The 16,473-nt window shown below is 33.5% G+C and overlaps 2 protein-coding genes across 2 annotated transcripts; one reads left to right on the top strand and one right to left on the bottom strand.

Annotated features, from left to right (window-relative positions):
- The first annotated feature begins 7,000 nt into the window (after positions 1-7,000).
- Positions 7,001-10,532, top strand: LOC105158112 (uncharacterized). The gene is made up of 5 exons (XM_020692370.2): positions 7,001-7,265; positions 8,447-8,683; positions 8,854-9,016; positions 9,834-9,915; positions 10,257-10,532. Exons 2-5 carry the CDS (start codon positions 8,515-8,517, stop codon positions 10,446-10,448), a joined length of 606 nt encoding a protein of 201 aa, XP_020548029.2. The 5' UTR covers positions 7,001-7,265; positions 8,447-8,514; the 3' UTR covers positions 10,449-10,532.
- Positions 10,533-11,608: 1,076 nt separating this feature from the next.
- Positions 11,609-15,466, bottom strand: LOC105158010 (Mitochondrial substrate carrier family protein). The gene is made up of 9 exons (XM_011074604.3): positions 15,249-15,466; positions 15,010-15,125; positions 14,871-14,928; positions 14,576-14,725; positions 14,201-14,411; positions 13,692-13,737; positions 12,921-13,041; positions 12,758-12,830; positions 11,609-12,159 (listed from the first exon to the last, which is right to left on the bottom strand). The coding sequence occupies exons 1-9, from the start codon at positions 15,325-15,327 to the stop codon at positions 11,952-11,954; spliced, it is 1,062 nt and encodes a 353-aa protein (XP_011072906.2). The 5' UTR covers positions 15,328-15,466; the 3' UTR covers positions 11,609-11,951.
- Positions 15,467-16,473: the final 1,007 nt, after the last annotated feature.

Genomic DNA, 16,473 nt, shown 5'->3' with positions numbered 1-16,473 from the left:
ACATGTAACTACTTCCCCCTAAATAAATTTGATCTAAGTTAGTTAAATAAATTCTTAATATATGAATTGTGGAGACTGAGTGGTAATCACATGAATAAAGCACTCAATGAGAAATAATCTGAATTAGGTTGTTATATAAGTGTTGGTACACCCTCAACCATAATTCAAACTTGGGAGGAAAGTTTTTAAGAGAAATTTGGAGGACCAAATTATGCATATTCGACCTAAAGAATCATCGATTGATCATGAGAAAAACAGAGTGAGGAAATAAGCGGCCGTACGAGTGGTGAAGAGTTAGGGGTGGCGTAATCACCACTGCTTGTATGGATGAAGTCCGTCCAATACAAGAAAGAAAGTGAAGACAGGTAAGAGATGGTGGTATGTTTGGCTTATTTTAGGATGAACACATCAATTCATTATATTATCATACATATAAACCAAGAAAATTAAACATTATATATACATATCAATCTTCACGCTTACGTTCTCTCTATACAAACAAAATACAATTTTTACTTTAACTGACAAAGAGGAGAAAATTGATACTGGCCCGACCCCTGCCTGAGTATAGCGTGTAGATCTAGTTTTCGACAGGCAGACACCTCAAAGTCTATTCCTGAAAGAAAATATCAGCAAAGGAGTGAGCCTACCACTCAATAAGTAAATAGCTAGCCCTATCTATATATGTATATCAAACACAGCCCAAATAAGATAAGTAGGCAACATGCATGGAATACAATCAATTTAATTCCAACATAATCAACTTCATCGCACCACATAGCTAACTCGCAATAAAACAACCAATTAAACTCCATTTCTTTTAGTTTGCTTACCAGAAGGTGATATCGTGTTTTTCCCTTCAATTCAATTTCACCGTTAAATAAGTTCAAGTGAATCCCCTTGACAACCGGCTCATTAATCCCATTTCGCATCATAGCTCTTTTCATCTTTTCAACAACATCAAGGGGTATTCACACCACAAGTATATTCAATTTCCACTACTCCCTCATTTCCACATATCACCATTCTTGTAAGCAACTAGTAACGTAAAATTATATATCAATATATTCTCATTCTCAGACACTCACAACGCATCACACAAACATTATATTTCAACGTATTTTCTCATTCCACGTACACAATATAGTTAATCAAATTAAATCATTCACCACTCCTATATTTTCAGATAAATCAACGTCAGCATGAACCACAAATTTATATAATAGTAATACGATAAATAAAGAAATTATATATAGATTGTTTACTTACGTCGACCTTACAACGCTTCTATCTACTCAATCGATAATTGTTACTCTTTCACCTTATCCCTATATCCTATAATAAGTTATACCACATACAATTAATATATCGAGAATATAATAATTTCTTTTAAATATAATATTAAATATTATTCGTACAGTTTCTGATAATTCTCTAATATTTCAATTCTATCAAAATATAAATTTTCGTTTTAGTTCTTCTTAATAACTAGACACTTTAGGCTTCATAGAAATATTTATAATTTATCAAGTAATTCATAGGAATTCATTTAACCAAACCCCTTATATATTTATAACTATCATTTTTAATAACATTTCTAAATTAGATTATCATTAAAAACTTCATTTTTCCTCTTTACTAACATAATATTTATTAAATATAATTTTTGAAATATTTTCATGAATTTTCTATCAATTTCTCGCTATTATATAATTTTATTAAACAATAATACATAGAATTACGTATTTGGTTAATAATTCTGATGGAATTGTATAAATTAGCTATAGTAATATTCAAATCTAATAAATTTAATAATCTAATTAACCAACAATATCATTTTTATATCCACTTTGATATTTAATTCGACACTATTTTAAATAATCAAATATTCATCGCTTAATATAAACAACATTAAATAAATAGATTAATTAAATAATATAATTATATAAATTTATAAAAATTAAAATTACAAATTTCCGTACCTCTGTTTCGAAACCCGGCGCGAGAAAGGATTGCAATTTTAATATGTGTACACATTGTGTTGTGTATGTGGGTGTGTGTGGTTGTAATTGAGACGGGAAAGAGAGTGAGGCAGTGGGGGTGGTGGCCCACCAGCCCACTCTCAACTCTCTCCCTCTCTCTCTAATTATATATATATATAATATTATTATTATTTATTTATTTAATTAATTTTTTCTCAAAATACCCATTACATCCTTCTTGCATTTTCTTAATTAATATAATTTGCTCTCAAATATTATAACAGACTTCAATTTAATTCATTCAAATTTTATTATATTCCAAATTATGACCTATATAATTTATTTACTAATCACTAAGTTTCATAAAGATTTTATCAATTAATCCTACAATTATGTGTTATAATCTTTGGGGCGTCACAGGTTTACTTCCCTTTAGTTCCTAATCAAACAACATCCGATAGCGGCTTCATTAAATCAAGACGACACAAGCAACGCTCGACCGTAATCCGTCCGTTGTAGCCTCGTCTAACTCAATCCAAAAAGGGTTTTTTTATGAAAGAGATGCATTGGGAGTTCCGAAAACCGAATCCAAATAAGCATTATGGGTGACTGGATTGAAGTCCGGCATCCATTTAAAAATCGTCATAGGAAAACCATCAAGAAACATAATTTGCTTCAGCCGAAATCATCCTCATTGCTTAACATAATGGTATGCTTTACATTGATATCTCCAATTGAATGTGAACGAGGGGATAGGGATTCGGCAGCCGCATAGGGTTGGTGTTCGGAAGAATGGTGGAGGTCATGGGCTCTCTCTCTCTCTCTATTTGACACTTCCTGACTAATATATCTAATAGGAAACTTCAATACTATTTTTCAAATGAAAGTTATGTGCAAGCGCATAATAACACAAGAAGCGTTCAAATATGGTGTAAATACCAAAATTGAGCGGAAAGTGCACACATAGCAATACACACACATAATTGATATTTAAGTTACAAACATGCCAAATTTTCACCAAAAGTTTAAATAAATGTTACAAAATTGATAGATTAATTGGAAACTTCCACCACTAGAGCCCTGTCTCTCTTAGGAAGAAACCAATGGATGGAACACTTTCGACACCACAAAGCGTGCTAAGTTTACTAGCCTTTTTTAAAAGACCCGTGAATTGTTCAGAAAAATTGATCTCATCGTTTATTTTTTCTGGATTTAACTGTAGTGACCCTTTCCTTTATTGATAAATTATTTTGGTTTGTTAGGCATTGCGATGGGTTGTTGACAAAAAATAAGTTTGTTAATAAAAAAAACAATAAAACAAAGTATTCAAGAAAAGTCAGAAAACTCAGCAATAAAATTCATCCAAGATAATGTACGGATCAAGAAAAAGTTGTGTTAATTTGAGTTATTGGTAGATAAAACATCACATCCTATATATGATTGTATAAGACGATTCAATAATTACTCTGTAAAACGAATAATATTTCAATCTTATGTACCATTAATACAAAATTAAATAATTCGAACTCGACACTTGTGCAATATCAGTGCAAGTTCATGTCAACGTGATATTTTTTTTTTTTTTTTTTGACACTTTTTGAAGTTGATGCTTATTTTCAACAGTACTTTGGAATAATTAATTAGTTAGACCAAAATTACCTATATTAAAGTTGGACATTGTTGTGTGCTTCTTCATACATTGTTTTTCTTTTTTTTTCTTTTTTTCCTTTCATTCATTGTTGAATGCACCAACATAATAAATCTATCAAGCATTATTAATTTTTCAAATAAATTTACTAAGGATATCTCTAATATCTACATTTTTTTAAAAGAAAATAAAAAAAAAAAAAGTTGCAAGCAACTCAAGGTATACACTAAAATTAAAATAGTTACTATTTGATATTTAATTCAAATATTTTGGACGTTGTCTTTACTTTTACCAAATTATAACAAGGACCAATCTCATTGACAGTGTGAAAAATTACTTCCAAATTATAATTTCTGGAGTGTCAATATTATAATTTATCTTTGAGTATATTATATTTTGCATTCGAAACATGTCCGTTTTTACACTTTCCATATAACTTTTTTTTTTGTATCAACTTTCCATTTCAACTTTGTGAAATTTATAAATTACCATATATGATTGTTTTTCGGACAAGTTTTGTATCGAAAAAACATCACATGCTGTGTACATGTGATATCAAAGGACAATGTGATGCTCAGATGAGATGCAGTACACTGCATGTGATGTTTTTCTGAAAAAAACATTCATATGTTTGCAAGTTTTGTAAAATTGATATGATAAGTTGACATAAAAAATAAAAAATAAAAAAAAATAGAAGAAAAAGTGTGAAAATAGGATCAGTTCATATGCCAAAATATAATATATGTTTTGCCTTTTTTACTTATGCCATATTCATTTGCTAGTGACGTGGAACGAAATTGAAGAGTAAATTTTTTTATTAATAATTGAATATTACTTAAATACTAATCATTAAAAATTAATAGAATTTTAATTTACATATCAATCTTAAGCGAAATAACATAACCATTAGGGTAGTTAAATAAGTCTATTACAAAAGCTAAAGACATGTTGACTGTAGCACCTTCGACACCACTATCTTTGAATATTGATCTTGCTCGAAATATGCGACCTTGACTGGTAGATCGGGTGTGGCCACGTATTCTCCCAAAATTGAGTGATTGGGTCCTGCGGATAAAACACAAACATGAGGCTTGTCGGGTATATCCCCGACAACAACCCTCCGACGCTCAAGTTAAAGTTAATCGAGGTAAAAATGTGCAATCTAAGGTTTAGGTCAAAAATAGTAGATAACAGTTAACTCAATAAATGATGCACCAGGGTATTTATAGTTCTAGGTATGTACGGTGAGTTGGGTCACGCGTCATCATCTAGACATTAGCACCTCTGATCAGACAGCTATCATCATGTCGGGTCTTCGGTTCGTGGGGCGGGTTCTTTCCGACCCACTTCAATGGGACGCAGGTCTTGTGTAGGCAGATTATGGAAGTGCCCCTCATTAAGGACATTTTTGATAAATTGGGATTTTCCCCATCAAATACCATAAATTATTATATGTTTTATAAAAAAAATTCATTAAACCAATAAGATAAATCTTTTATTTTCCCGTTAAGTTATTTGAAGTCAAGCAATTAAATACTTCATCGAAGTTTTATATTTAATCTTTAAACCGCAGCACTTATCAACATAAAGAAATGAGAAGCTGAAGCTTCCAATTATAACAAATCTTGAAATACGGTTTCAGTCAAGTCTGATATCACTATAGTTATGTAGTTAGAACTTTCAACTCATGATGATATTGCTGACCCACCTGATAAGATTTGCAGTGTGGCTTATGATTCAATTTAGTTAGTCATTGTGAATTATTTTCTGAAAGAAAAATATGTGGCAAGAAATGAGCTATCTATACACACACATATGCAGTAAGATATATTTTATGCGATGACACCAACCAATGAATATTCGCATGCAATCACAACTGATGTGAAAGGTAACACATATCAACTATCATATTTCAATCCACAACATAACACACAATGTTATTGCTAATTTCTTAAGGCCGCGATACCCAAGTCGGAGTGCATCTCTCGATAATCTTTGCCGGCTATCATCATTTCAACCGCAATATCATCTTCTCCCTCCCTCCCTCCCTCCCTCTCTCTCTCTCTCTCTCTCTCTCTCTCTCTCTCTCGCTTTTAATATTACACAACACACAACTCGTATGATATCTTATCATCAATCATATCACACAGCACACAACTTGTATGATACGTCACATTATCAATATACTACATAGCACACAGCTCGTAGATATGTCACGTCATTTCTATTGATTGATTGACAGGACATAGCTCGTAATCAATCATATCATCATAAGATATTACAGTATGTCCCCACTTAGATAAGTCACCTCTTTATATCATTTATAATATTTTTATCAATGACTTAATCATTTAACTCCAATTCACAATAAAATAGATAGCAATGCAAGTCATTCATTCATCTTCCTTATACAATAACCACATATAAGCATATAATAACAACTTCACCGACCAATCAGTAATCCACATAAATAATCAACAATCCATGATCAAGTACACATACAAGTATATAAAAAGATTAAAGATAATTTTAATTTCCTAACTTCAGGCAATTCTCATTTTAGTCCCGTAACTTACTAAGGTTCCATTTTAGTCCATTACAGACAGCGCATGAAGAGAGAGGGGAGAGGGAATAATGGGTTAGGTTTAGGGTTAGGTAGAATATATAGTAATGTACCTGGGTCGGGTATAGGGTAGTGGGTCCGGTAAGGGCCTCCAGGTGGGTCGGCTTTAAGTGGACTTAGTAGATGGGCCGACCAGTTAATGGGTCTTGGGCCATAAAATTACAACAATAATTAACCATTACAAAAAGTAAATTACAACGAGCTCCTCTAAGATTTAGCATAATTACGAGTACCTCATTATTGTTTAAAAAATTATAAAAATCCTTGATGTTTGATAAAATTGTGTAATTCTTGAATAGAGGTCTGAAATTCTCAACTTTATCCTTGCTGTACTTTTTTTTAAAAAAAATCACATGAGGTGAGTGAAAAAATTTAAATATTAGTTCTTTAAAAGTTTAAAAAAAATAAGTAAAACTATAATCTCACAACGGCATTTTGGTCTGTTTATCATAAAACAAAGGGATAGAAACCTAATAAACTTAACGTGTTTGACTAATTATTAGACAATGTACTGTCAAAATCAAGGAGTGCATTGATAATTTATCAAATAATAAAAAATATTGTAATTACAACAAATTTCAAGGGAACTCGTTGCAATTTACCATTTTTGTTATAGTTCTGGGCAGCAAACATTCAATAAACAACATTAGGCACTGAAAGAAGAACATACGAAGAAAGAATCAGAATATGGTGTTGACAAGCATCTTCCAAAAATCATCTTTATAAGGTAATTTGAAATGATCTGTAAAGAAGGAAAGATGGCTTGCATTGCACCATTTCAAATGCACAATGTTTGAGAGAGGGAGAGAAGTAAAAAGGTGGAAGAAAGCCCTAAATTCCTTGCTTTTGGAGGAGTTTTTGCTGTCCAAAAATCTGCATAAATTTCGGACAGTTTTCTCTTGATTGCTTCATGTAATTGTTCACTGTTCATATCAACTTGTTTCCTATGATTTTCAATCATCCACAGTCTCTTCTGTAAGTCCGCAGTGGAGTTTCTGGTCATCAAGAAAAGGTGTGTATCTACTCAATTGCATGATATTTTCTGTTCGGACAAATTTAATTTTAGTCCTGTAATTATTGGGAAGATACTTTAGGTCATTTCCGAATTTTTGAATATGTAATTGAGAATTATAATTAAGAAAAAAAAAAAAGCTACATTTCATCTAAATGCTATCGAGAAATGCTAAATTTATTGAAAATTAGCACATTAGATAGGAACGTGCCAAGCGTGTAATAATTATTGGTGAATTTAGTATTTCCGATGATATTTGGACTGGTTGTGCTAATTTTTTTAATTATAGTCCTGAATTGCAAAATTGTAATTAAGAGAGGACTAAAATTGTCACCTCTGACCAAAATTGCATTTATCCCTTTTTTCCTCCTAATTTAGAATTATTTTGAATCTTCTCTGAAATTGCAGAAGTAAATATTCTTGAGTGAAATTTTTTTATCCAAATCAGATTTGTCTAAACTAAATCAATTATAGAGCAAGTGTGATACACTTATTATATGATTTGTCACTTTTCATTAACTATACACCAATTGCACGGGCAAGTATATTACACATGCGATGTAATTGGTTTAGATCCGACCAAACCCGATCTGAGTTTGAAAATTTCCATTCTTGAGTAGCATAAGTTTGTTCATCATAGGCACAACTTTCCCATGATTTCCTTGCGTAATATATATGGTTGTTGGTACGAAATGAAGAAATGGTATCGAAAGAGAACAAACAATTATGATATATCAAGACACTAGAAGAAATAAGACTTTTCGTTAGGTTAATTATTATAGTCAAAAGTGAAAAAACATGACGAACACTAACTAATCGCAGCTGCACAACAGTTATTAACTGGTATTTATACGGTCAGACTAAAACATTAGTCATAGCTACAAACTGCAGGAAATGTTTCGGCCATGACTAAACTATTGCGGATGCAGATTAAATGTGTTTAAAACTTAAGTTCTTGCATTGAATTTGCTTGATCGTAGTAATTTATAATGAAGGGAATAATGCAGTTACCGCAGAGACAATATCAAGCAATTCCTTGGCTTGTTTGAACAGGAAGGCAACAAGGAATTGCATGTCTGATACACATTCTTTTGCAATCTCCTCATTTCCCCAATCTTTCTTTAGCTATAAAGCTTCAAAAATACATAAGAGCAAGAGATGATTGCTGGTTTTTTTTGCAGATAAAAACAGTAAAAATTAGCATTAGTCGCTCCGATCTGATCCTGGAAACATTTCCATCAGACCAACGATGCTGCAACGAAGCTACGACGTAGACGACGACGACGACGTCCGTTTCGCCACTGCGGTTGCTGCTTCTGCGCACGCAATACATTCCCTTGACGAAGCCGGTTTGCATGTTCAAGTTACAAAGAGAAATACTACCAGAAAACAAGAGCCCTTGAGGCCACCACAATCAGGTACGTACATTATTACTCTTCTCATCATGTCGAAATATATATTGAGAGAGCGTAAATTACATCGTCTGATCCCCTAAAAAGTTAGGTCTGATTACACAAACATCTCATATTATATCTAGAAATTGTAGTTGTGATTATAAGTACATCCCCTGTCATTTTTCTGTACGAAGGTTCCGTGAAGAAGCCATCTCCAAAAGACGGTCGGAATTCGTCGTCTCTGAGGCCTACGCTTCCGGTTGCTGCGGACCAAAGGCAAAAGGAAACTCCAATCAGAAGTTCATATAGTGAAGCAAATGCTTGGGAGAAAGCTCAGATAGCTAAGATCCGAAAACGGTAGGGTTTGTTCATGGAGCCAAGAATGCTAGACCTCATGCTGCAAACTAGACTGAACTTATGTTGGGCTGAAATTTGATGCTTATTAAATTTAACGGGTTAAATGGAATTTACGCTATGTGATATGTGAAACGAAGAAATACTCTCTGTAAAATAAAAATAGCAAATTACTCCATGTGTTTCAAAAGATGACGCAAATTACCCCCTATATCTCTTGCTTACATATGGAGTAATTTGCTTCATTTTTCAAAATATACGGAGTATATTTTATTTTTTCATAGAGAATTTTATGCTCGTTTTCATGTCACATGGGGTGAATTGTTTTTTTCTTAAATTAATTAAGGAATTTCTTTTTCTTTTTTTGTGATTTTGATTCTATTATTTTAGTATTCATTAAACTTAGTTCCATAAGTCACAAAAATTTGTAATTTTAGTCTCAACCACAAATTTCGTTAAAATTTAACGAAATTATAAGTAACTGACCGTTAATTTAACATAGGGAGCACGTGCATCGTGCTTCGTTAAATATTTAACGGGAATTGTGATTGAGACTTAAATTACAAGTTCTTTTGTGATTTATAAGACTAAATTTACTGAGTACTAAAATAATATATAGAACCAGAATCACAAATAAAAAAATTTGTGGGGACATAAATTGCAATTTTCCCGGCCTGGGACACACAACATCAGAACGATATGAATGTTGGAGGTGACTCGAGAAATGGTCTGTCATACGGCTCTTTTAAGTTCGATTTATATGTATAAATTCTTGATATTTGATAATATTCGTTTGACAAGTGAGGGCTTCTGAGTTCAGGTATGAGAAGATGCAGTCAGAAATTCTGGCTTGGGAAAATGAGAAGAAACTAAGAGCGAAACAGAAAATGGAAAGGAAAAAGGTCTGCCGCTGCCCTTTTTTTTTTGTTATTTTTTTTGTCCTAATTAATTATCATGGTTTTAAAGTAAAAAATTATTATTACTCGTTTTTGCAAATAGGGTCAAAACATTGCTCCTTTAGCTGAAAATCGTGGCAAATGTCGGTTAACAAGTGGTCAAAACTTAAATTTTTCAATCATTTTTTACTAAAGTAGATAATATTGATTTATTATGATTTTTAAAGTGTATTTTTAAATCGTAATTTGCAACGAATTCTTGGGCAGTGGCTGCTCATTTTAACTCAAAATTAGTGCATAGGACACATCGATAAGTAAAGCAGAAGGGATTGACATTACAATTTCAGGGGGAACTGGAGCTGAGAAAATCAAGAAACCTGCAACACTATTACAGCAAGATAGCCAGGATTGATGACATAGCTGGTGGAGCAAGAGCTCAGGTTGACGAGAAACGCAGACAGGAAGAGTCTGTCGTCAAGCAGAAAGCAAGCAGAATGAGATTAACCGGAAGAGTTCCGGTCGACTGCTTCTGCTTCTGACTGAGCACTTATGAGCTCAAAGAAAAGTTGTACATATATGGAGTTTATGAGACAATGCAAGTTTTAGTTTTCTCGTTGATATAATCAGAATGATCATACACTTCTTTATGATGAATGCCTCTAACAATAAATTTTCCATTTTACTTTTTTCAACTCTTTTAGGGTAAATTATAGTCGGATTTTCCTAAGATTTACTATAATTACAAATATACCCTCGTTGTTTAAAAATTTTCGAATATCTTCTAGAGTTAAACAGACGTCTAACATATACTCCCTACAATAGGTTGTTATAGCTCACAAACGGGTATTTATTAGATGGCAGTTAATTTCAAATGAGTATTTGTAATTTTTCAAATAAAGAATATTTATAATTATGACAAATATTAAGATAGCTCGTTATAATTTACCATTTCTTTTAATCTTCTTTTGGTATACTACAAAAGTTAGACATTTATACAGTGAAAAGTAATTGCAACAAATCACAAGGCCATAAAGGGCAATAAATATAATATTCTTTTTGTTTTTGAGTATAAATATTGAGATTCTTATTACTATCCTAAAAGTAATTGTCATTACTTACGCGTAATTTTTTAACTTTATAAGGGGCAGTTTTGTACATTACGTATTTTGGTTATTTTTTTCTTTTTTTTCTTTAACCCTTTCTCGGAGCAAAATGATTCCTTGGCTCTTTCCAGTCAATTTTTCAGTGGATATGGTGTCTTCATACAATTCTCTGAAATGGTGGAGGTACACTGTAATATAATAAGAGTTCAGGGATCTAATTATAATTATCTCTTATCTTATATTGAGAGTTATATATGAGAACAAACCTGTGACCTTCCCAACTCATTCATCCTGTAAGTGATAAATCCACACATATCTTCATCTTCTAACATTGTTACTTTTCACCTCAGCAAAGCACAGGAGAAAGCAGCATAGCAAATTATTAGCAACAAGAAACTGAAACCCTTCATGAAGCATAAATTAGGGAATACCAACTGAAAGGGACACTTGAAAATGTCTCGATTCAGCAAAAATACGCGAACCACCTAATATCCAGTAAAGACACTCGAAACAGCTCACAAACACATCAATGTTTCGTCATGAGAGCCGTTAATTTAACATATTTTCTTTATAGACTTCATTACTGAACATGAATGTTGTAATAGCAAATAGCAACTATCAAAAGTTGGTAATACACTAATACTTATTGCATTGATGAAATGCAGTTGTGAGGGTTTGACATGATACATAATCGGTTATCCCACTTAAGTTTCAACCTCATACATGACCTCAAACTCCCATTTCAGTATGCCAAAGCAGCAGACCACTCTCGATGATTTATCACATATGCACGTTCAAATTTATATCTATTTCTAACACTTTCATACAGAATACAGTATGCATGGTAAAATCAGTTAATCCGTTGTATGTTATACTATATGCCAGTGGCCCTAACAGAAACGGAGCAACTAGAAAATACATGTCATTGCATCCTATTCTTCAGGCAATCTCTTGCAAGGAAGATGACTCCTTTTTGTCTAATGATATGCTAGTCACTTTATGATGATCTCTGAGAAATTCTACAGCCATGAAAGTGAGAGCTGAAGCTGGGATATACCACGTAATTCTGGGAATACTACCTCTGAACATTCCCCTTACTCCTTCAGCCAACCATATCTTATAAAGAGCATCCAACGATCCATTATACCTGGAGAAACATTTTTTGCATCAAGAATATCAGAACCATTTCAACTTTAAAGGAGAAAAAGAAAGGCAAAGTCATGGTCAGAAAGATTAACAAGGGATTGCATTTTCATGGGAACTACTGTAACTTTCAAGCCTATCCTGGGTTTTTACCTTATTCAAGGTTAATAAACAGCCTGAGCACTTGATAACACAGATAAATGGAGATGGAGGTAGAGGAAGGGATATAGAAAGAGAGCATTCTGATATACTATCTCAATTTGGATAAATAAGTAACATGAAGATACAAATGCACGAGGATGGAAGAGGAAGAGGAGTGCCTAAAGAAGCTGATGTGTTAATTAAATTAAAATGAAATTGAAAAGGTTGGCCTTTCAGATTTACACCACAAGTCATTGAGATCTTCAGGTAAGCTTAAGCCGCAGTCATTTCATAACCTAATTAGTGTACAAGAAACAAATGACCCTTTTGGGAAGCAATAAAAAGAGACAATAGCCAAAATTTCGTTTTACACCACACATTTTTTGTTTTTCCACAGAGCGAACCAGAGGAACAAAAAATATTTATTCCATATAAAGAAGTCATCAAAACAGTGCTAGTACCTAGTGGCTATCCCTTGTACTTGCAGTCTGGTTTTGACAACATCCAGAGGAGTAGTGAGATATGCACTCAAACCTGGAAAATGTACAGGATTGTCTTAGCTTATAACTTCTACGAATGATTTAGGCTAATTGCATAATCTTTAATGTAAAATAATGTACATACCACCAGCTAATCCTCCTAATAAAAGCCCCTCAAAAGAACTATTGATATGGAGATTTGCATTAGGAAATAATTTGTGTTTCCCATACTGCGTCATGTTCTTGAAAGCTTCATAGAATGTAACCTGAGAAATATGAACAATATATAATTAAAGAACATTATATGGCTGTACAGAAGAATTTTTACCAAATTTACTTAAAATGACATAACATTGTTAGCAAGTGAAGAATCATTAATGCCATGCACATGGAGACAGGCAGAAGGGGAGCATCATTTACAGATGTTGAGAAGAATGAATCTCCTTTATTCTTAACATAATTTATATTTCCCTAAAAATGAAATACAGCTATCAATTAAAAACCAATGGAAGTGCAACAAACACACGTATCATTGTCTTTTCTGCTAACAAGAACCTGAACCAGACGGCACACATGACATTGACATAATTTTTCTGTAGACCTCTGAAATTTTCCTAGACAAGCTGGTGAGCCCAAAAGAAAAGCGAAAAAAATGCTTAGACATTGATTATGTGAAATTTCCATGAAGAAACACATTTCTCCGTCCGATTTGTGTTCAACAAGAATCTGATGGATGCAAGACAATGGCCTTTTCCATAAACTTTTGTAATTTTTTCTGGATAAGCTTGTCATGAAAAAGATACATGAAAAAATTTAAAAAGAGAACATGGCAGTCCAATAACTAACACTAGGTGAAAGAAATAACATGACCAACGTATTTAAATACTTATTGAAACCCAATCATAAAATATAATACCATAAGGCCAGCAAATGGAACATCCCTTGCAAGCGTGGACCAGTATCTGCGAGATGATACATAAAAATACTCAATCCTTCAAGATCATAAGAGAGGAAAAACAATAACATTTCCAGTATATGATTACACAAATGTAAATGCCAAATGTAGCTAATAACACATTTATATTACTAAACCTAGCCAGTCAAAGGTACAGCAGAATAACACCTTTACATCACAAAACCACTTTGCACAATTGAATGGTATAGCACATAAAAATCCTATCACCATGCCACTATCTTCTTTTACATCCTGTTTTCTTCTCTTGTTCCTGCTGTTTCCTCACAGACATATTGGCCAGGCAAATTCTGGGAACAGCGTGATACATTTGCTTGTATGACTTAATTCATTTCTTATTACTTAAGTGAGTCATCTTTGAAATTGATCCTCTAGCAAAGATGGGAAGAATTTTTTACATAAATTATCTAGCAAAGAAGTACATGTTTAGGGGCTCAGATCAAATATAGTACCCTGCATATAGTCCTTTTAGCCCTTGTTCCTTCCATATCGAACATCCAGCCTGAAACATTCCAGAATAGTAGCCATACATGTGCATGCCATGTTTCGCTCGAGAACCTTCCTTCACCACAACAGATGTCCAGTACTTCTTGGAGCCTTGGACCTGCATGCGCTGCTTCATCACTTCGCAAGGAACGTATATGAAAGATCCAAGTGTATCTCCTGAACCACATATAGAATGAAAGATATTAATTTGAGTAACTCAAAGACAAAGCAAGCGTGCACCTACAATTGCCAAGAAGTTTTCAGAACCAAATGCCCCATAATGTTCCCATTAACCACCAAGGTGCAATTTATAAATATAAACAAAATTTTCAGAAAATTACCTAATGCTCCAGAAATGAAATGTGCCCAGTGACCACCAAGGCTAGGATGTGATTCTTCCATCCATTTCTTGGTGGATTCTATGACTCCAAAATAAGTAGCTCCAGTAGCAAGAGATCCCATTATTCCTGGTGCTATTCCTCTGTAAAAGCCTATCGGACAATTACCATCTTAACTGAATTGCATAAAGAGATAACAGTGCGCCATATCAGCAAATTAAAGGCAGAAAATTATCACATACACACACGACATATAAGGTGAACAAATAAAAAAAATTAGATAAGAACTATGACTTACCAGCCAAACCATCCGTAGCCCAAACAGCTCGAACCAATTGTAGTGCACTACTCTGATTCTATAGAATAAAACCATCAGAATTTACCCACCAGTTTCTCGATAATCTCAATCCTATATTCAAAAACTTTAAAATAAAAACCTTGGATCCACTGAAAAAGGCTTGGCTTTGCATGCGTGTCTTGATGGTATCAACAGGATGCATCATTCCTTCGCCGAAAGCGCCCGCAATTGCACCCCATAAGAATTCCCTCCACACTAAAAATGCAGAGTGACAATTAATCAAACACATTTACGGCATTTTGAATCAATCAACCATCGATCAAATGCAAAAAGTACTATTGCACATTAAACAACCCCTTTCAGCTGAATGAGCTCTACCTAAGAATTGATTGTGGTTCGAGCCGCTGAGGCGATGAGATTTTGCGGGTTCGTCTCCTGTAGAGCAGTCGACAGCCATGAAAGAAGGTGGAGTTAGTAAGCTAGCTAGCTAGGGTCTAGGGTTTAACACTCTATCCAGTCTCGGTAGAAGGAATTTTGAAGAAGGCGGGTTTTTTGAGACCCAAATAGGACCCATTTAAAGTCCCCCCGGAGGGGCGGGGGGTATTACGCCAATCTGCGCTTCTTCTCTTTGCTTTTTATAGTTATTTGAATTTTGCACCTCCAATTAGGCTTATTTTTCAGTTTACACCCATAAAGTTACAAAAATGGCCAATTTTAATCCCTACCTTTTATCACCATTTCCCTCATTTACTAAATTGGATAGGAATATGGGGTAATTGATTCTTGCATGATTATACAAGGAATACGAGACACAGGAAAAAAAAGCGTTGAAGAGAGGGGTGTGGGTTAAGGTTTTCTAAACGATCCATTCGAAAGTTGGGAGATTGGTGGTAGGTGGGCTGTCAAAATGCTCGCCATTGGAAGAACTTTCTGACGATCATATGCTCATGTGGAGAGGTAGTCGAATAGCGGAGAAAAAAGCGATAGTAGATGGGTGTTCAGTTTAGGATTTTTTGAATGAAAAAATAGAAATAACTAGTCGATGTTTGGGAGATTGTTGGTGGGCGGAATGTCAAAATACTTGTTATTGGACGAATTTTCCAACGATAGTAGGCTCGTGTACAGAGATGGTCGAACAATGAAGATATGGAAGGAGAAGAAAACTGATCTAGATATATACATATAGGTACAAATATGTATATATACTTATCTATATATTAAAATAATATATTTTTTATTTTCTATAAATATGATTAATTTTGAGCCACATATTTAGATCATATCAAATATAGATCGTTAATTTAGAAGCTGCATTTTTTACATTGCGCCTTAAGATTCACATTCAAATACACCAGGGGACAGTGTGCTCTTTTTTAAAAAACATAGAGAGGTAAAATGGTATTTTATTTTCCAGTGTGACTTATGTGATCATTTCGAATAACACAAGGAGTTATTTGTAAATTCACCCTATTATTTTGGGATAAATTTATCTAGCGTTTATTTTTTATCTTTGTGATATGGGACGAAGAAGTGAAATAGCCAAATTATCCCAAAATAAGACGAAAAAGTAAATCTTGCTTGTCAGCTCAGCTCCTTGTAATAG

Source organism: Sesamum indicum, linkage group LG3 (genome assembly GCF_026168435.1).
Source record: "Sesamum indicum cultivar Baizhima isolate 11 linkage group LG3, ASM2616843v1, whole genome shotgun sequence".
Taxonomy (NCBI): domain Eukaryota; kingdom Viridiplantae; phylum Streptophyta; class Magnoliopsida; order Lamiales; family Pedaliaceae; genus Sesamum; species Sesamum indicum.
This window is presented reverse-complemented; position numbering and strand designations above follow the sequence as displayed.

Bases quoted from the DNA above. Each gene is read 5' to 3' on its own strand.
- LOC105158112 (XM_020692370.2), top strand. From the start codon at position 8,515: ATGCTGCAACGAAGCTACGACGTAGACGACGACGACGACGTCCGTTTC. The intron at 8,684-8,853 runs GTACGTACATTA...TTCTGTACGAAG, and splicing joins CTTGAGGCCACCACAATCAG to GTTCCGTGAAGAAGCCATCT. The intron at 9,017-9,833 runs GTAGGGTTTGTT...TTCTGAGTTCAG, and splicing joins ATAGCTAAGATCCGAAAACG to GTATGAGAAGATGCAGTCAG.
- LOC105158010 (XM_011074604.3), bottom strand. From the start codon at position 15,327: ATGGCTGTCGACTGCTCTACAGGAGACGAACCCGCAAAATCTCATCGC. The intron at 14,726-14,870 runs GTAAGTCATAGT...ATTGTCCGATAG, and splicing joins GGCTACGGATGGTTTGGCTG to GCTTTTACAGAGGAATAGCA. The intron at 12,831-12,920 runs GTATGTACATTA...TACATTTTCCAG, and splicing joins ATTAGGAGGATTAGCTGGTG to GTTTGAGTGCATATCTCACT.